At 34.3% G+C, this 21162-nt stretch overlaps 1 protein-coding gene across 1 annotated transcript in view; it reads left to right on the top strand.

Moving 5' to 3' along the window:
* The window catches only part of LOC137639920 (uncharacterized), a 103809-nt gene that overhangs the window by 49885 nt on the left and 32762 nt on the right, over positions 1-21162 (top strand). The window contains exons 10-14 of the mRNA XM_068372211.1: positions 361-502; positions 653-1584; positions 3758-3924; positions 6281-6418; positions 12700-12824. Coding sequence (XP_068228312.1) covers positions 361-502; positions 653-1584; positions 3758-3924; positions 6281-6418; positions 12700-12824 — 1504 coding nt within the window. The remainder of the gene's footprint in view (positions 1-360; positions 503-652; positions 1585-3757; positions 3925-6280; positions 6419-12699; positions 12825-21162) is intronic.

Genomic DNA, 21162 nt, shown 5'->3' with positions numbered 1-21162 from the left:
ATAGGTCTTGCCTTTTCATTGATCAATTTTTTTTGGGGGGGGGGGAATTTTGCATACTATTGCTGGCATGGCAGTTTTAGGGTATTTTTTTGCATTTATAGTATACAGTCATGCATATTGGCATGCAAAAATATTAAGTGTTGAAACAATACCTTGTAATATTAAGTGTGATTTCTTGTCTACGATATAAAAGTTAGTATTTTCCCAATGACGTTTTTACTCAACTTTTATCTATTTTTTTTTCTTTTTGCTATTTACAAATCAAGAGGAAAATGAATTGTGAATGAGGTTGAGTGGAAAGAATTTTTAGTGAAGAATAATTTTCTTTTAAGGTATTAATTTCATTTTGATTTAATACAGCCATGAAACCAGCTGGCGCCCCCAGTGTCCGACGTTCTCAGTCTATGAACTTGAATGATATGAGTGATATTAGGTCAAGAATAGATCAGCGTTCTGAAAATGCCCCTTCTTCTTATAATAGTGATTATGGTGGTCGAGACAGGTTTGTACTTTATCTTGACATTTTTTGTGATAAAATATAGATTGCATGAATTTAAAAGAACATTTATACATTCATTCTAACTCATATTTATATATATGGAAAAGATGATTGTAATTTATGATTAACTGGAGTTTTATTATTCATTTTTAGCTCTGTGAGTGATGGCCAAGAGGGAGAATTTGTTGTACAGCGCTCCCGGGGAGTATCTACGCTTAGTGATATGATGCGCACACAATCGCCTAGACCTCAAGATCTAGAGTCCCATTATTCTTCGAGGACAGCAACCAAAGAGAGATTCAACATGGATAGCAAAGAAGAAGAAATGGGAGAACGAAGTAGAGGTTTAGGCCGGCGAGGAAGTTTCACAAATTCCCAACCGGACTTGCCAGCTGCTGGGATGCCCTCTCGTTACGAAGAAAGACCTCATGGGCGTTCCAGGTCCCGTAGAAACTCGATTAGTGCTGAAGACTCACAATTAACTATAGAAAATTTTGGTGGGAGCCAAGACAATTTAAATTATATATCCAGAAATCCTGATAAGGAACCTTTCACTCACTCAGGCAGACGGGACAGTTCCGTGTGGGAGGGTTCACAACAGTCTCGGGAGGGTAGTACCAGACCTGAGTCTCGAAGTAGTCGAGAGCGTAGTGTTGAAAGACGTTTAGATTACCAACGGAGAAGTATAGAAGATTTAGATAATCGATTAGTAGATAAATTAGAAAGAGAAGCCTTAGAAAGAGAAAAGAGAGATTCCTCGCAGTATACTAGCAAAGAAAGATTAGTAGTGCAGCATCCTAGAAAAAATTATGTAGAAACAATGGATTCTGGCAGTGAAAGTGATATTTCGTTCGACAGAGAAAAACAAATGACAAAGGCAACTAGTTTTGCTGAATTATCGAAGCTGAAAGAAACTTTGCCAACTGGTATCAATATAATATACATGCAGAGTGACAGAGAAGAGACTGCAAAGAAAAGTAGCAAAGGATCTGAAAAGAAAACTACTTTTGCCGCCCTCCCAAATCAAACTACCTGGAAACAGCAAAGTGCACAAACTCAGTCTGATGATAACAAGTCTGTTGGCGGTAAGTTTGTGATAGCGTTGAATTTTTTTTAATTTATAATGTATGGGAATATGATAAGCTATCAATGCTTCATCAGGTCTTACACATGTACTATCTCGGATCTAGCATTGTACATTTATTTTCACTTCTGTGCTTTATTTTGATCAATATTAGTAAATACTTATATTAACACATGGAAACATTCAAGAATACAAGAGAAATTATTGGTATTTTATTGGGTGATAAGTACATATTTTTGGTGGGATTTTAGTGATAATGTTGTTAAAACTACTGATATATTTAATTGCTGGTAGTACAAATATAACAATTTATTCCAAAAGTAAACATTGTGAAAATTGCATAATGCTGGGATAAGTGAGAGATGTCAAGAAAATAGAAGAAAAAAATGAAAAGTAAAAATTATTATAGGAAACAAAATTACATTGAATGGATGTGAGCATGAGAAAGAGCAAAAGTGTGTTGATATCTTATAATGGAATACAAAAGAAAACTCATAAAGGTGTACAATAACAAAACCAAGACTATCAAGAACACATGCGTACCTGGACACAAGACTACGTTGTTAGTTAAAGTTTTACCGAGTAATCGCCCTCTCCGTAACATAGTTATAAATATTTTGTCAGCTCTGTAGCTTAGATAGGGGAGTTGAGCAATAAGCTACTGGTGATTAGTTGCTTGCAATTACCTGTTGCTTGCAATTACCCGTTGCTTGCAATTACCCGTTGCTTGCAATTACCCTTCCATCATAGTGCCTACTTTTATGGGTAATAGCCAAACATCCAGGTAAAAGACAGAATACAATTGATATAGTACAGTACATGACACAACAATATTTATCTGGAAAGATGAGTATGAATATGATTGTCATATATTAGGGTAAGATTGATTTTCTTGCCAGACCCAGAATCAGTTTACTAACTAGTGTTACATGTAAACAATATAAAAAGTAATAGAAATGAAAGTGAATTCAGTTTCACAGAGTTTACTGTGGTGTTTTTGAAACTCGAGCAAATAGAAGAATACATAAATGGAGAGGTAGAATGATTATTGATTATAAACATGTAATAGATGATCATTAACTTTTTATTCATAATTTTTTTTGTTAAAACATTTTCCAAATTTTATATGGTTAAAGTTTGAAATATGTATCATAATAAAAAAACATATTTTACGAAAGTACAATGTCAAAGTTTTGTTGCATATCGGAGCCTTGAATTTTCAGGCATGAAGAAATACAACACATTTTCATTATCCCCCTTGCTTTTAGTTGTAGATGTTAAAAAGAGAAGGTAGATTTAAAGCATGCTTTTAATAACATTTATTCATAGGAATTTACATGATTTAGTCTAGATAGAGTATCTTTTTCATTTTCACATTAGTTATATTTGCTAATTAAATATCCCAAAAGTTACTGAGTAAAATTATGTACAGCTTGATGATGCATTATAACGACGACAAATTACAACAGTAGAAGTAGGTAACAATGTTAAAGACTTTCAGGGAGTGTGGAATTCCCTTAGTTTTTTATACTTTTCATTTCCAAGATTTATGATACATAGACTATTTTTCAGTGTTCTAGTTCAAGATATTTATGTAGAGAAATAACAAGAGATTCTTTGCTGGTTACATAGGAAACTAGGATTCTGTAGAACTTTTTATGGTTTGCAATCTCCATTTGAATTTCAAATTACAACTTGGAAGTACAAGACATAATTATTCCTTTGCTTTGATATTTATAGTGTGTAAGTAAAATCATTTAAGATGAATAAAATTAGTTCATTGCTTTTATACTGTTTTTGGTATTTATAAGATTTAAGATTTTGTTTTTGAAAAAGGGAATTGAAAATAATTTATATGTACTTTATTTAATGATACATTTTCACTATGAAATGGTATATAATTTCATATAGATAAACTTTAAAGATAAAAATATACAGTACATTACAGTATTATTAATAGCAGTAGATGTGTAGTGGTAGCAGAAAGTGTTTCATTCCAATAATTCTGTTTGTTTTGCAAGATTTGACTTAATTTTCCTCAGTGTTTAAGGATTTTGGGAGAATACAATATTAAAAGTTAAGTTTTCTGCACTTTTTAGCAGTCGTCAGATATATGAATTAAGAAATTTGCATGGATATTCAGTTAAACCATTAACGGTTGATTCATATTTCAGATGATATGGAGCCTCAGATAATGGCATCAGAGTTACATAACGTTCGGTTGAAACTAGAAGAAAAACGAAGGAGAATAGAAAGTGAAAAGAGGAAAATGGAACAAGCTATGAATAAACAACGGCAGAAGCTTGGAAAGGAGGCATTCATGCAGGCAGTTGTTAGAGGGGTAAGTTCGCCGAGTGGTCATCCTTGTCGTTGTCTTATTCTTTTTCTTCATCCTTGAATTATGATGTAGCATAGGAGAGTGAACCTTCTTGATCACAAGCTGAAGATGTAAATAAGGTGGAGAGCAATCAGTATTGTACATCATTAGTACCACACAAAAGATGCTTGAGCTTTCCTATAGGTAGTATAGTTCGTCTCTAGTCACTTTGGTTTAGTTATTATTCATCATTGGCATGCTGTAACTGCAAGATAGAGTAGATGAATTAATCTTAATCCCATAGAAGTACATTTCTGGTCATAGTCATTAAATGACTGCAGCAAGTTTTTCTCAATATGGATGTTATTAGTTATCTGTATTTCCAGAAACTTAAGATTTCAGGTTTGTTTACGGTACCATAAGTTCTGGCACTATTGGAGAGTGTAGACTGTTCGTTAGTATTCTGCATCATATTCTGTTTATGAAGTTTAAAACTAGTCAAATTTGATTATGTGCAAGATGTATATTTATATAAATAAGTACAATACTGTGTATTATACAAGGTTGAAATTATATAGCACAAAATGCAATGAAAGCAAAGGACATTTATTAAAACCTTAATAAAAGAGGTTAACTAATAAAGAGCATGAATTTCACTGACCCATTCCAAAGACACAGGTCAGAAAAAGGAGCAATTTGAGTGCAAGGTTAAGTATTATGGCAGCCTGAAGTGTTTGTGTGATGGAATGATTACACCTCTGAGAACAGGCAAATCATAATTTGAAGATTATTTTTTGAAGTTCCCCCTGAGAACCCGTCTAGGCAATAAGGCTTCAATGCTAGCTAAAGGGCCACTCTGTAGCCTATTTTGACTGAAACTTACGTTTCGATGCCTTTTCATTAACATTAGAAAATGTACTATCACAAGAATAGTGGAATTCATTTAATTGGTAACATATTTAGGTGGATAAAATGAAACTCAAATTGATAATATTTTGGTTAGGAATGAAGATTAGAAAATTATTAATTGAAGGGTTATTTCAAATGAATCTGTTGTGTTAACTATATTTAAAATAAGGGATTAATATTGGCTTTAATAGTTGTTCTACATAAATGCATTTGAAAGTACTTCATATCTAGAAGCTTAATCAATTATGACTAACTTTATTTGATTTAATAGTTAGTCCTATCTCCTGTAAATATAATCTCCCAAATAGTAATATGAAGTGGGATAGTTTGCATGTTGCCAAATGACAATTACTACATAATATTTTGTTTTAAGCATACTTCTGTGGGGTTAATACATATGTAAAGAGACTTAATTTTGGGATTAGATAATTGCATGATATATATTTGTCCAAATGTGAAACTGGAGTTTGAGTATGATTTTTGGTATTTACAGATTAATTGGGTATTTGATGCCAATGGTTATGAAGATGTTGGTCTGCACTAGCTACACTGCTGCATGAAAATTATTTATTCCTATTATTAAACAATAGTTATGCAGTTATTTTGCCTGTTATATAATGTTACATTTTTATTATAAACAGATTACGTAAATGAGTTTTTCTTTGAAATCAGTTATTAGAATTTTCAGCACCAATGATAGGGTAATGCGATTTGTAGTACAGTAATTACAGATTCTATGTATAACTAGCAATAGTTTTAAATTTGAATGCTTTAAAGTTTTTGCATGGTCAATATGATGTCTGATCTACATTTTTCAAACCATACATCTTTTTCAATAGAAAATTACATGAGAAATAAACATTTTACTAAGACATGATGAGTTTTACAATTTTTGTAAATTGATTTTCCATCGAAAGAATTCTTCGGATCTTTTTTTTCAGTTAATATATCTCCATTTGCTCGATGAGAAATTTCAGTTTTCAATATATTCTTAGTGTCATCTTTGGAAATTTAGGATGGATATTTCACAAGACGCGATACACTTGAAATTTTACCAATATATAGTTGGTTATGCCGTGTATATCAATTTTGTAATTCACATTATTTACTGCACTGTGTTATCATGTATCACTATATATTTATTTTACTAAGATTTTAATTTTAGTTTGGTAAATCTTTTAGAGAATTTTGATGAAGGTGAAAAGTAATATCTTAAGAGATGATAGTTGTTTGGATTGCTACACAGAATACTAATTTATTAATCCAAAAATTTTGTAATTTATCAATTATACACAACAGATTTACTAACTTAAACTTGATGAAACATTTTACATTTAACCACTCATATGGCAACCTCAGGTATTTGGAGAAAACAGGTTAGAGTTGTATGACCAAATTAATCTTTTGAGTACCGTAATGTATGACGTTAGTATTAGGTTTAACATCAAATAAGCTTCCTCTGACCTCATAGGGAAAAGGGTCTTCCACTGGGTCATCGACCCCTACCACGTCTGAGCCTGATAATTTGGATGTGATGGTAGATTCGGTGGAACAGCCTCTGCCAAAGCATCCAACCAGTACACGGCCTAACACTGATTTGTCTCTACAGGTAAAAGCTATAGTATTGTAGTTGCTTGTGCATATTGGTGCTTGCTCTGGGTGTTCATGGTTTGCCATGTACCATGTTTGGCTAATGTTAGTGTTGCTTTGCTTGTTGGTTTTGCCTCTTCTGTTATATAATCAAGCATTACATTTATTTCCTTTCAAGAGATGTTAGGAACCATTTTATTTCTGTGATGTTCATCTTGCTTGTTCTCTTAAAGCTCAGTTTATTGACATTTACCTATAAAATTTTTAGAATTTTCCATTTTTTTCCTTTCAAGAGAGACATACCTTAAGTAAAGTAATGAGAGACACTAGCAGTTAATGGAAAGAAGTGAAGCAGTGACACACTAGTGGCACATTGTTATTTCAGTTTCTTTGTTGTATTGGTTGGACAAACTCTGTTCTCTAGGCTCCAGATTGTGGTGTGTTGTTGTGTGTTACAGCATGTCTTCCTCTGGATTTGTTAGCTATTACTGCATGTGGTCATTACTGTGATTTTGATAGCAATTGTGAGGAGTGAGAATGCCTCACTGTTCCTCTCATTAAAAAATGTTTTTCAAGTTCAGTGCAAATGAAACTTGTTTTAGTTCATTTGAAAATCCAGAGAAGACTAAACAAGTTTTTTATAGCAGTGATGTTGCCAATAATGATATGACAGCATCGTTCTTGAATATAGCACTTAACCAGCCAAGTTGTAATAGTGATGAGCATCAAAAGCTCTTAACTTTTGTTAAATCTCAGAGGGCCAGTGAGTCTTCACTTGAAGGCATTAATTCTGATCTTACCTGCATACTTTCTAACCCTAACCTGACTTGAGTAGGGTCTAGTAGTATTGATGTTCCATTCAGTAAGGGTTCTTAATGTCCATTGCACCTTAGAGTCAATATCCATCTTAGAGTTGTCAGTTTCATTTTTTTTTTTTTTTTTTTTTTATTTGAATGCCTAAGTTTCCTCCTTTAAACTAGAAGCATTAACCCTGTTAGAGTTGTTACCTTTAGTATTTCTTTGAATACCTAAGTTTCCTCCTTTGAACCAGAAGCTGCAACCTTCCTAGAGTTGTTGCCTTGAGTTTTTCCTAGGAATACCTAAGTTTTTTCCTTTATACCAGAAACTTCAACCTTCCTAGAGTTGTTGCCTTGAGTTTATCCTAGGAATACCTAAGTTTCCTCCTTTGAACCAGAAGCTTCAGCCTTCCTAGAGTTGTCGCCAACAAGTTCCTTTCGTACCAGTAGTATTCAGGATTCCTCTTTAGTAGACGTTCTGGGAGAGTTGTCAACAGATCCAGAGATCTTATCGGTGAACAGTATGACTTTGGGTGCTAGCTGTAGTCAAAGAACGTTACTGAAATTCCTCAAACCTCAAATCCCAATCCATGGGTGCCATCTGTAATTAAAGGAGGTTACCAGATTCCTCTATCCACAAATTTTCCCTTGTCAAAGGAGCCAGTTCCATATCTTGAGTTATCTCACAAATACAGTAAAGGCTCAGATTTTGAAGCAAGAAATTGCAAACCTTCTAGAGAAATATGGAATGGAAAAAGTTTTAAACCCTGCTCTAGGGTTTTATAACAGGTATAACAGGTCATTCTTAGTCCCCAAAGCTTCCGTGGGTTGTAGTCAAGTTCTATATTTCTTGGCCCCCCACGAGTTTTTGGTTCTCTCAAAGTTTTTGATAGAAACACACTTGACAGTTGTAGGGTTGATAAATTAAAAAGATTCAATGCTTTCAGTAGACCTCTCAGATGGATATTTTCACATTCTGATTCATCTCAATTTGAGGAAATACCTTCGTTTATCAGCGCAATAAAGGTTGCCAATTTAAGTGCCTGTGTTGTGGTCTCTGGATAACTCCTCATGTTTACCAGGATGATGGCCCTCATATCGATATGATTGCAAGGCTTCTGGTGCTTCGAGTTCATTTATACCTGGGTGATTGGCTATTTTTGAGATATTTATTGGAAAGGATTTGCGATCTACAAGTATGGTAAACTTGAAGAAGCCTCTTCTGGTTCTGATTCAGATTCTATATTTGGGAATGATAACAACAGTTCCTTTTCGGACTTTGTCCGTCTTTAAGAGGATTCGATCCGTTTTCTTTTGTTGCAAAAATTTGAATGATGGTAACCCTTTCATCAGAAGATAAATTTCATTGGCCAGTAAGAGCTGTTAAGTATCAATTGGGAGCTTATTGTTAATTGGATCCAAACTTAATAAAAGCCTTGAAGGTTAAGGTTTATGAAATTAGAACTACAGCTATTTATATTAATTTTTGCATAAATTTTTCAGTGGAAAGCGTTTTAGTGGCAGGACAATGGTGTACCAGTCTGTGTTTGCTAATCATTATCTTCAAGAATCCTGGTTTACTTATCAAGTTTCCTGGGCTCTAGGTCCTATAGTGGCTGCTGTCAATGTGGTCTATTAACCTTTTTGAGTTCAGTTAATTTCTAATTTTCTTATTTTACAAAAATTCCAGTTGTAGTTATATCGTGTTTTGATTATGGAGATATGTAATTATAAATAAGATATCATTTAAAGACAATCTTGAGTCCCAGATTTCAAATATCATTAGGAAACAAATCCTGAGTCCCCTATTTCAAATTGTATTTTGAGATGATGGTTTGTTACCATTAATCAATATTAGTCTAGAAATTTAGTATCTTATATTTCAATTATAAAGGACCTATCTCTTTTCTTCATTGGCATCCCACCTCTGTGAGTGTGTGGGAGTCAGTAATACGAACATCAGGGAAGTTTCATAGAAATAAACGGGACTTTGAGGATGAAATTTGCTATTTCCAGTATTGCCTGATGTTCAGATACAGCCAACCTTCCTCCCAACTAACATGTGATGTCAAGAGGTTAGGGAATAGTTTTGAATTTGAGATTGAAATAAAGCAGTCCCTGCCCTGTCACTCGGCTCTGCTTATTGCCTTTAACCGCTTGTGTTTCTCATTACTTTGCTAGAGGCATGTCTCTATTGAAAGGAAAGATGGGAAATTTGTTTAATTCTATGAGTTAATGTTGATAACCGAGCTTCTATAAAGGAGGCAATATGAACATCAGGTGAATATAGAAATAATAAATTTTATAAATAAAAATTCCATTTATTTAATTATAATTTTGATATTAATAAGGGTTCTTTTGTTTTCCTGCTGTACATTGACAGTTATTTTCCTATTTTTCCAATTTGGAAAATTTAAAATGGGAAAACAGTCCAAAATTAGTTTTATCACTGTTTGAAGTGTTTCAGGTCTTGATATTTTATGTTTGGCAAAGCTGTTTTGTGTCTTTTTCTGTGTTTGGAAAGCATGTTTCTCCCTTCACAAGAAGATTTTACCAGCATTTTTTTTATTACAATTGCACCATAATTGCAAGGTTTTTTTGATATTGTGTGTTGTATGTCATCACAGTGGTGTTTTTTAAAATTCTTTATATGTATATTGTACTGCAATGTCATACAATCTATAATAGACCTATTATACCCTTGAGAGCCTTGGGTAGTTTTTGACTAAAAATGTAATAAATTTATGATCTGGCTATTAAAGTAGAGATACATTCAATAAGGTAAGTTACACAAACTATTGCTGTATCAATTAATTGTTGTGATATTTGCTTTCAAGAGAATCCATTTTCTCCTTGCAAAATTATATGTTTTAGTCACTAAGAGGGCAAGAAATTTTGACCTGTAAGTATTAAGAAATTGGAATAATTTTTTTTTCTGTATTGTATTTTATATAGTTGCTTGCTTACGTACTGCATTTTTGTATGAAATAATATGCTAGTGGTCAGCTTTTAAGCATGTTGTCAGAAAGAGACACTACTCGCAGTGTGTCTGGTTAAATGCACTGTAGGTAATACTAAAGGTTTTCATAATGATTATTTAGCCTCTATTTACATTATATACTTTTTCATTACTACATATTGCTTTATCTCTTTACGAGGCGTCTTATGCACAATATTTTCCTGCTCCAGATATTGCTTTTAAGCCATTCCTGTAAGAGTTATATTTCCAGGCCCCTAGTGCCTCATTATTGGTTGGCAGGCTTCAGAAAGGGGATATCTCATAACTCGGCCCTAAATAACTGCTCTTAACTGAATTAGATAGGCTTGTTTTTCCCACTCCTCTCTATACTGTCTGGGTTGATGATGTTTGACCCTTGATAAACTTTGAGTCCAACCAAGGCGCTACAAGTTGAAGGGAATGAAACATTGCTCTCATCCTTGTAAATGTGAGCTTTGATGATCCAATGAAGCAATTCTCCAACTAATAGTCTTTAATCACAAAGGCATTTTGAGAAATTACCACTGTACCTATTTCCCATTTAGAGCTAATTAACTCTTGATGATTATTGCTTAATTTAGTTTTACAATAATTTTTGGAACTTCAAAAAGTACAATATAAGTATTGGAAAGTGGCATTCTTGAAAACCAAAAGAACATCATGTTGGAGTTATTCTTTATGCAGAGAATACAGGTCAGCAATGATATTTATACATTTTATAGGAAGTCTGAACTTCAACCAACAGTGAATGTCAAGCTCTGGAAATAGGTCATGGAAGGAGAGTTTGTCTGAAACTTTGACGTTTTTCAATTTTATAAAATATTTTGAAAGTCCTGTTTTTTTTTATTATAAAATATCTTAATTTTAGTTCTTGAGTCAACCCCATCAGATTAGCCCTATAACGTTCAAAATAGTAACTCAATGCTTTCTTTAAACTCAAATAATAAAATTGATAATGGAAAAGTTGCAAGGTTGACAAGAGAGTTTGGTTAAACTGATTCAGGATAATGCCAGGGGCATCTTTTTATTTATTTTTATAATCTTTTTACAATTATTTGTGAAAAATTGAATGTTTAAAGGAGATCTATTGCTTAAATAAAGCTTGAATACTTAACCATTGCCATATATAGCACATGTTTGTTTTTGTGTTGAGCGCTTTCTTGCATGGTAGTATCTAAATGGAGAAATACTTCTCCATGTATAGTCCATAAAACCCCTTTATTTTTATTTTTAACTTGTGTCCTGGTGTCGATTATTGGCATCGCCCAAGTGGACTCAGAAATACAAGATACCTCTTTTAATGTCAGAACGTGAAAAGTTGCAATATGAATTGTTTGCTACACTGAGATATAATAGCTCATCAGTTTACCAAACTCGGCTTACTATATATGTTTAATTATTAGCAGCATTATTATAATTGTTTTATATGAAGCTATCCTTTTGGATATGATGCAAAGTATGGATAAATGTCTCATGGTGACAGATATTTGTAAAGTAAAAGATGTCTTACATTAGAAATTCTATGGAATTATTGAGTGGGGAATATCTTGAATGTTCAAATGTAGATTATACCACATCTTTAAAGTTTATATGCAGGTGATACTCTTGTGCTTTTGTTATAGTTTACTATTATTATTATTACTAGCCAAGCTGCAACCCTAGTTAGAAAAGCAAGATGCTATAAGCCCAAGGGCTCCAATCTGAAAAAGTTGAGAGGCTACTCTATTATTTATCTTCTTTTTTTTTTTGCTGCTATGAGCAGATTTGTGCTGGGAGATCAATTTTTTTACCTATTTTAATTGACCTTTTTATTTAGTCTTTCAAATTATACAATTGCCTAATTATCACTTTAATACCATAGTTGCTAAGGGCATGTCAGATAAAACTTATCCGATGATATTGCACTTTCTTTTGGGCAAGGCATGTGAACTCGATTTGCTCACCTTGCCTACGTGGCTTTTAATTGCTAATGTAGATTACTTAGTGATAAACTGGTGTTACCTCGCAGATTGTTCATGTTCTATAACTAACTTGGATGATAAATAGGATGTGAAGTCTTTGGTAGTTAAATATATCATCAACCACATATTTAAGCAAAAGAGATGTCCTGTTGCCAATTCCCATTTAAAATGTTGGATCTTATCACAACAAGCTTACGCCTTTAAGACACTAGGGTAGTGCATATATTTATCCAGAAATAAGTCATAAGGTAGATTGGCGAAAAAGGTGACCCGGTCAGACCACGAGTTGTGTGTTATGAAAGTGGTTCTAAACAGTTTATTTTAAAAAAATAATTTTCTAACAATTTAATTCATAGCTTCTGTAGATAATTGTGTGAAAAGAAATAGCATGGTGTATAAACAGAAATGATTTGTTGATGTAGTTTCCATATTTAGATCTTTAAAGTATAATTTCACATAATTGGAGACTAGTTTGTGTAATTTATCAAATAGGTTTTAGTTTCTGCCCATTTACAGTATTTACATTATGATATTTTCTAAACAGGACATAGGTTCAGACGTCAACAAAGTGTCGAGACGTTGGCTTGAGGAGGAAGGGCCGCCAGAAGAATTATGCACACCTGATCTTGATACGATGGATTATGATGAATACCACAAATCTCTTACACAGTAAGTGTTTCATTTGTTACTATTTGGACTGGTTTCAAGCACAGTGATGTAACAAAATACTGTACGGTAACTGACGATTCATTTTTCTTAAGGTTTGGGGGATGAAACTCCCATTGACTTGGAAATCAACTGCTAGCTTAAGCTTGATGATATTTTGCTTGCTATGCTAAGAATTGAAATTGGATAGCTAGGTAACAATGCTATATAATATATAAATAGGCTAAATTCTATAGAGTATCTGTCATTTCCTCTCAAAAAATTAGTGTAATGCCCAAGGTAGAGAGTAGGAGAAATTGGTTAGACATTAAAATGTTAGAATAGTTTTCATAGTAGCTCTGCAGTTCTTAATACCTGCCAAGTAAACGACTTGAAGTTACGATTATTTTGTACGAGTTCCCATACACAGCGGGATAACACTCCATTAAATTTTTTTTATAAATTTATTTCTTATTACAGCACCAAAAGCTACAGTAGCATCTATTTTTGCCTTGCCATCAATAATAACAGTTTAGCTTTTAATTTTGTTTTGTTTCTTCTTTCAAGTTAAATTATTTGCAGTGATTGTACAGAATGAAGAGAATTGACATTTAACTGTATACGTTTCTTAAGCCAATCTGGACATATTACTACTAAAAAATACTAGAGGATAACATGCTTCAACAGTAATATACAAGTAACCATGTATTTATTTTTAAAACTAAGGGGAAGCATTCTGTAGAGAAGACAAGAGTGGTGGCAAAGTATGTGAATTAAGTTTTATTTTCAACATGTTTAGATATTGAAAGTTACTGTAAATTCCTTTTTGTTATAGTGAGCTGTGTCACATTCATAATTTTTTTAGCTACTTTCCAATTGGTATAATTTCATTTTAAAGTTTTTCTAATTTTAAGTGATTACTATCAACACCATTATTCTTATGACTATACATTTCCATCACTAGTGTCATGTTTTAGAACAAAATTGTTCATTAAAAATCAAAGGCCGGGGGTGCCTTATTAGTTCCACACAGTGCTACTCATGAGTGTTTCAGTTTCTCAGAAAGAATTTTTATTTAGAGACTATGGATGGCTTTTTTTTTTCTGATTGCATGATGGGAGAAACTTCAAAGAAAAATTAAAAAAAAAAGTCTTTCATAGTCTAGGAGAAATTAAGATGTTCATGTCTAGCAGTGAATGAGCTGTGGAGAGAAATATACCCAGGTTGCCAGGCTCTAAAGCCAAATCAGGTCCCTGAGTTGCCAAGCAAAGGTAACCACACACATGAAGATCCACCACACAGGTAATGGTTTTGAGACTTAATGCAGCACAGAGAATGTTCACCTCTTCTCTTTCTCATATCTTCTCTTTCTCATGTGGAAGGTTGATAGTAGTTTGTAAAAATTCTTGAAATTTCTCGGTCAACTCAGGCTGTTTTGGTTTTGTAGAAACTGTTTACTGTACATGTTTGACTCAAGTATTTCAAGTGCGTAAAAATTCAATTCACTATGTTGTATTCTCTCTCTTATCCACAATGCAGACCATAACATTAAAGGTGTCACCTGTTGATTGGCAAAAAGTTACTACACTGAAGAAGTAAAAGTAACGGTGAATATCAATCAATGATGATGATTTTTATTAACATTAGGGCGGGGGTAGCTAATGTAATAATAGTTATTCAGATAACATTCCATAGTACTCTAGTTAAGTGTTAAGGGTCCAGAAGTAATTCTGATATCTTTAAAATCTATTATGAAACAGAAAAAAGTTGACTTAATTGAATAATGATGACACTAGTACCTTCATTTAACAAGGGGATTATAGCCTTCATGATTGCAAATATTTTCCTGTTTTAAGCATTAGGTATTCCCACTAAGCAAACATTTACTTGACCATTTCTCAGATATGCAGCTCCATTTCTATAAAGGCTGTATTATGGCAGTTATAACTATGCAGTGTATTTAAAAAACTATTGTAAAGTAATCTCATTCAACAACTAATATTCTTATTGACACAAGTATCCTTTTTATAGCCATCAATTTTATTCCTATTTGAATATCAAGATTTTAAAAAGTTCTGATAAAATAAGAGGTTTAAGTTTCTCTTGAATTGATAAATATTGCATAGTTCTTGGCTCAGTATCTGGTTGAACTACCTCATCAGTAACCCTAAATGTTGTTGGTACTGTAGTTAATTTCCTGCGTACAAAATAGAATTAACTACGGAAATATAAGGTGTAATGTTTTTGATATTTTAAAGGCATATGAGGTAGTTACTACAGCCATTGCACTTTACTTTATTCAGTGGTATCTTGATATTGCAGGTGGAATTCGATGTCTGCACATTTTTTGCTCATGTTATTTCTCTTACACACTCGTGTTTAGTTAGTTTCTGGCTAGCTGCACTATAACATTAATCATGATAGAGTAAATATTTTCTTTCTGCTTAAGTGTGGAATTCCATGCAAGCTGTAAATAGGTGTACAATGCAATACTTAAGAATTATACTGGATAAGAGAGAGAAACTTCTTTTTTCTTCATTAAGGTTTCAAGTGTCTTGGTTTTATGTTGGTGCTTGGTATGTTTATTTGTTTCATTTTTTCCTTTCATGTCTGGGTTTTCTGAAGAGTTGGACATTCTTATTGGTTAATATGCTTTATCTGATATTGTTTCCTTTGTCATGCTTTTAATTGATAATTTAGATTAAGGTAGCCTGTCTTTTTTTTAAGGACTGGTTTTATTTTTCACCCTACAGAATCATAAACATTTTCCTGCTGAGATCCTGTTAAAAGAGGTTTTTGTAAAGGCAGTACTGTATTGTGAAAATTTTTTACTAGACTGATATGTTTTGAGCCTTGTTTGTTTCTAGTTTTTGAAAAATTTAAACTTGATTATTCATACATTTTTATTTAGGAATTATAGATATTTATAGATTTTTAAGCAGTTATTTTTTTGTTTGAAATTGGGTATAGTTTGTTACTCTAGAATATTCTCCCCCTTTATCCAGCACCTTTGAGGGGTGGAGGTTCCTTTGTTGTGTAAGGAAGAACTAGGGGAACTTTTGTAGTTTTATACTGTAACTATAGTCAATTTCTTTTAGCGAGGCATATTTGCACCGACTCGAGGCGGTGCCCTTTTAGCTCGGAAAAGTTTCCTGATCGCTGATTGGTTAAAATTATCTCGTCCAACCAATCAGCGATCAGGAAACTTTTCCGAGCTAAAAGGGCACCGCTGCGAGTCGGTGCAAATCTGCATCGCTAAAAGAAATTGACTATAGCACACCTGAATTGCTGAGGTTAATTCATAGTACCCATAGACTTTATTATGTCCAGTTTTATGCTCTTAGGTCCTCTTGCTACGTTGGACTCGTTTTATACCATAGAGCTCAAATTGAGGTAAATTACATATGATTACAAAACAAATAAAGTCTAAACCTGAGGGGTCCAGGGTGAGAAATGTATATCCGTGAAAATGAGTTTGGTAGTGACTTTAGTTTTTCCAGCTGTTGCAAAATCAAAAAATTTCAACAAAAACAAGTTACTGTAGCTACAGTAACTCTTTTACTTAAGCAGGCTTCAACATATCAAGGGTTGTGCCTATTGGAAACATCCCTTCCTGGCGGACAGGGTTCAAGTTCAGCTCAAACTCAATGGTTTCTTTAGTGTCCTCAACCTCACCATCCTTGTGAGCTAAAGATGATGGATTTGGGAGACCCTGTAGATATAATCTACCTGCTGAGTCATCAGCAGCCATTGCCTGGCCCTCCCTGGTCCTAGCTTGGGTGGAGAGGTGACTTGGGTGCTGATCAAATTATATGGTCAGTCTTTATGGCATTGTCACTATCCCTTGCCTCTGCCATTCATGGGCGGTCTTTAAACCTTTGAATATATGCTAAGTTTAGGCTCAAAAGTATGTGGGCACTGTTGGATGTGGGTAAAATTTAATATATTCAAATACCGTGTACGGTTTAATTTAGGGTCTTAAAAGATTTTTTCTTTACTTTTCGGCAGACCAAGTAATCCCTTAAGTATATGAGAAGCTGAGGAGTTCTGTATTTTGTATAGGGAAAATTTTATACTTTAATGCTATAATAACAGCAAATAACACTGAAGTTAGACTTTGGTAATAACATTCAACATTGATGGCACTAATGCAAAGATTTTCAACTTTACAAATAAAGGTTATTTGTTCCTACGTGAATTCAAACCATCATCCTTAAATGGGAGTACAGTATACTTTCACCAAAGCTGGAACTCAGCAATTGAAATTTTAACTAAGTGGTGGTCATTACTGCCAAGCTCTGCCCACCTGACAGGCCACTGAGCCTCCACTTTTTTTTACTGCTGGATAGTACAGACATACTTGCAGTGTCCTCATGTGGGTGTTTCAATTTTGTACTATTTCTATTGGCTAAATCATTGTGTGTGAGGGATATTAAGGAAAAATGAATTCGTAGTCGTTTCCCAATAATAGTAGCTGTGACAGTTTTCTCTGAAAACCTGCCGATATTCACATTCTTGTTCCTGTTTGATGGCCTTCCTGTTTATTGTTTATTCCCCCACTAGTTTGGCCTTGTTATGATGCCAAAAACATAATCCTAAAGAAGTTGATATTCTTTAGACATGGATGTACTCTGTTGGAGGAAGGTTTTATTGCAGGAAATTTTCTCCGCTATGTCTTCATGAAAGTAGTGAACTAGTTCAAAAGTCTGTGCTTTGGTCTGGTTACTATACCTCAAGTATTCACGCTAGTGTCTTCTTGAGCGCACTTATCTGTCGATTCTAGTGAAAAATCTCAATAGTTGCCTATTCTTCATTCCTACAGTAGAGCTACCTTAAGCATCGTTAGATTTTTTCCTCTTTGTCCCTCTCAACGGATCCTTGGTGTTTTAGAGATAGTTCTGTAGGACTTCCAAACAGAGGAGAGGGCATTGCTGCAGGATTGAGTAAGATTTCCTTCGTTTTGCCACAACCTATGGATATTGCTATATTGGGGAAAGTTCTATCAGACTCCCAAGCAGAGGATGGATTATCTGGTAATACCGATGGTATGACATCAGTTAGTCTCCCCTTCAGATGATCGTAGCAACAATCTTCCGGACTGACAGTGACAACGTTGTCTAAGACTTCTTTCATCAAAGGAAAAGCTAGTTCCTCGGTGGGTAGTTCCCAGCGATTTTTCCAGTAGTTTCTGTAGTGTCACTAATCAGCAACCAGTGTTCCCCTTACCTTTTTGGTTTACTTGGAACAGGAATACGGCATGAAGTGCCCTGGTAGCTGCTTGACGAATCTCATCACAGAATATGCTGTCCACAGACATATCCAAGGAGGGATGGGGTGCACACCTGATTATCCAATCCGTCTTGGGAATATGATCCACAGAAGAAAGGTACCTGCTTTTCAACCTACTTGAAACATGCAGCTTTGTAAATTTCCAAGCTTTCCAAATGAGTTGTGTTGTTGAATGACAACACTTTCGTGTGTGACCTAAGACAACAAAGGCACCCTGGTTTCACAAACCCTTAGCAAGTCAGCAACCAGGTACACTCTTGGGAAGTCAGCAGTGTGGTAGAGCTGTTTGCAACTTTCATTCTGGCTGGAGGACTGTTCAAACAGATTTGCTCTCGTCAACAAGGACATAGTGTAGGGATCAAGCGTGATCCCAATATCATTGCATGTTAGAAAGGCTTTACTCCATTTTGCCCTATAGTCTCAGACTGTCAGCAGTATTCAAGGATGCCTTCCAAAATCCCTGGCAATTCAAGACACTAAGACCTTTCCTCTGATTTCTCAACAATTGGTTGATGGCATTGAGGCTTACATAGTCCCTGATTTCTCCTAAGTAGGCCACTTGTCAAATGGTATCAGGATCAGCTTTTTTTATCTTTCTTAGTTTGAGAATCTCAATCTTGCGGTGCAGGTTACCGCACGGCCTTCGATCCAAGTTTTCAACTAGGACATGAGCCTGGACTGTCAGGATTGACAAGACTCATGAAGAGCAGGGGACAGTCTTGTCTTCATAGGGAGTTGAAACTGTATGGAACGTATCAAGCCCTCCGGTCTCAAGCAGATTATTTGAGCCCATGTGATGGGTGACAGATACGGCTTCAACCCGCAAGACGTCCTCTACTAGCATAGCCTTGGTGAAGCAAGTAGGAAAGCCGTTTAACTTTTCCTGTGTCAAAAGTTATTCTGAAGAATAGAAGAATGTCTATTTCACCTTAGTGCTGGAGTTCGTGGCCTGGTCCTAGAACCCAGTCATTCATAGCTAGTCCCTCTTCATCTTTTCATCACGAGAAGTGACTTGTCACAGAAGGAATAAGAGAAGAGATCCTAAAACACTTTCCTTCTTGCTTTGTGAGACAATCAGATGTGCTTTTCCTACATGCAAGGAGATAAGAGGACCATCCCGGATTCAAGCGCATGATGTTAGACTTATTTGATTTATCCCAGCTTTTACAAAGACACTGTTAGTGGTGCAGTTTTTGAAGACAGAACTCTGGTAACAACAGAGAACCTTCACTATCCAATACGTATGAGAGTATGCCCAAAGGTCCCTGGATTCCTTTATCATTGGCCCTGCGGTATTTGCTCATCAAATCGTGTATCAAACCTAGCTCCGTATCGGAGCAGGAAGCATCTCATCTCATCTAAGATTTAAGAAGTACTGTACTGTATTGCTCCTAACCTCCCAGACAAGAGGGAGGATTGGCAAATGTATTCAAGCCCGTTTTCCATAAATGACCATAAATTCATACAACATACCTTCCATATGGATATACAGTACGATTTCTTTCTTGACCATCTACCAGTCCATCCTAGTGTCCTAGCCCAACACCTGCTTTATCTTCATGTATAGGTTGTTAAGAGGTTGACAGGAGTCATTACTTCCACTATTCAAATGAAGTGCTTTGACATTTTTTTGGGAAAGTACACTATAGCCAGTATAGTTATAGGGACTTCTCTGGCCTAAGGATAACTTCTATTAAAGGATGAAGGTTTTCATTCGTGTAGGAACAAATCGAGAGGTTTTTAAACTAGTTTGTAGTTTTTCCTAACTATACAAACCTAAGTCCTTCAAGTTACAGTTCCCTGCCTCAATCACCCAGTAAGTCCTAGGTTTATGGTCCAAGTGAGAGTTCAGTTGCTTGTCCGGTGGGTGGGCTTACCCGTAAGTGCCTCTACTTCGTTAAAATATTAACAGCCTAGTTCCAACTTTACTGAAAGAATACACCATTAAGGACTTTTTGTATTATTAGAAAAGATACAAATTACTTTAAAATGTGTAATATTGTATTAAAAGTAAATAAATACAAGGGAATGATTACAAATTTACTTGGTTGCTCTTAGTTGATGGGGTTATTAGTTTTTATTATAGTTTTTATTGAAAATTCAAAAAAAATTGAAGGGGTATTTTCCAAACTCCATTAGAATTTACTTATGAAAATATTTTAATCAAGATATTGAATATGCTTGAACATCGTTAGAATTTCAATTATATACACTACCCTTACCTGGGTACTGATAATTAATAGGTTAGTTAAGCCATGAAAGGTATTCACAGACTTAGGAGATTTACGGGTTGGAATAAGGATCAGATTTAGTAATATAAAATAGCCATCGATTTCATTATTTTGCAAAGCCATCAACATTTAAATTTCATATTTCTATGATGGTCCCCCCCCCCACCACCACCACCACCAAGATGTTGATTATTTTATAGAAATTATTTATTAAAAATTTTGCTGAAAGTATACCCCTCTGCCAGTCTTCTAAGGTGGAAGTTTAAAACTGGTGATTTTATTAAACATATCTCCATTATCATAATTATACTGTATATGTTAGACTAGGTATATTTATGGATATTATTAGAAAAACTTGATTAAGGAAAAGCAAGGAAAAAGATATAATGAAAATTATAAGAATAGTCACTTAAAAAAGTATCACAGAAAAGGCTTATCATAATGCATTCACACGTGAATAATTTTGTATTAAAGTATAAAGAACTTAAAGTGAACCACCTTACAATGAGTGTTGATATAGTACAGTTTTTGAGGGGTGAATATAACATTAAATTACCAGTTTTAATCAAGAAAAAAATTAAAAATTGCCATTGGGTCTTAATTAATTCACTGTCCCTTAGACTAAGACCTGAATACATTAGGTGCTCAAGTGCTTTGTTAAAGTAATAAAAAGTACAGCGTTCAGTCTGATAGGAATTTATTCTATATAGATAATAAGAAAGTAGTACAGACTCTCTCTCTCTCTCTCTCTCTCTCTCTCTCTCTCTCTCTCTCTCTCTCTCTCTCTCCTCTCTCTCTCTCTCTCATTACTTTTCAAAGTTAACAAAGTACCGTATTAATGT

This window comes from Palaemon carinicauda, chromosome 4 (assembly GCF_036898095.1).
Source record: "Palaemon carinicauda isolate YSFRI2023 chromosome 4, ASM3689809v2, whole genome shotgun sequence".
NCBI lineage: Eukaryota > Metazoa > Arthropoda > Malacostraca > Decapoda > Palaemonidae > Palaemon > Palaemon carinicauda.
This window is presented reverse-complemented; position numbering and strand designations above follow the sequence as displayed.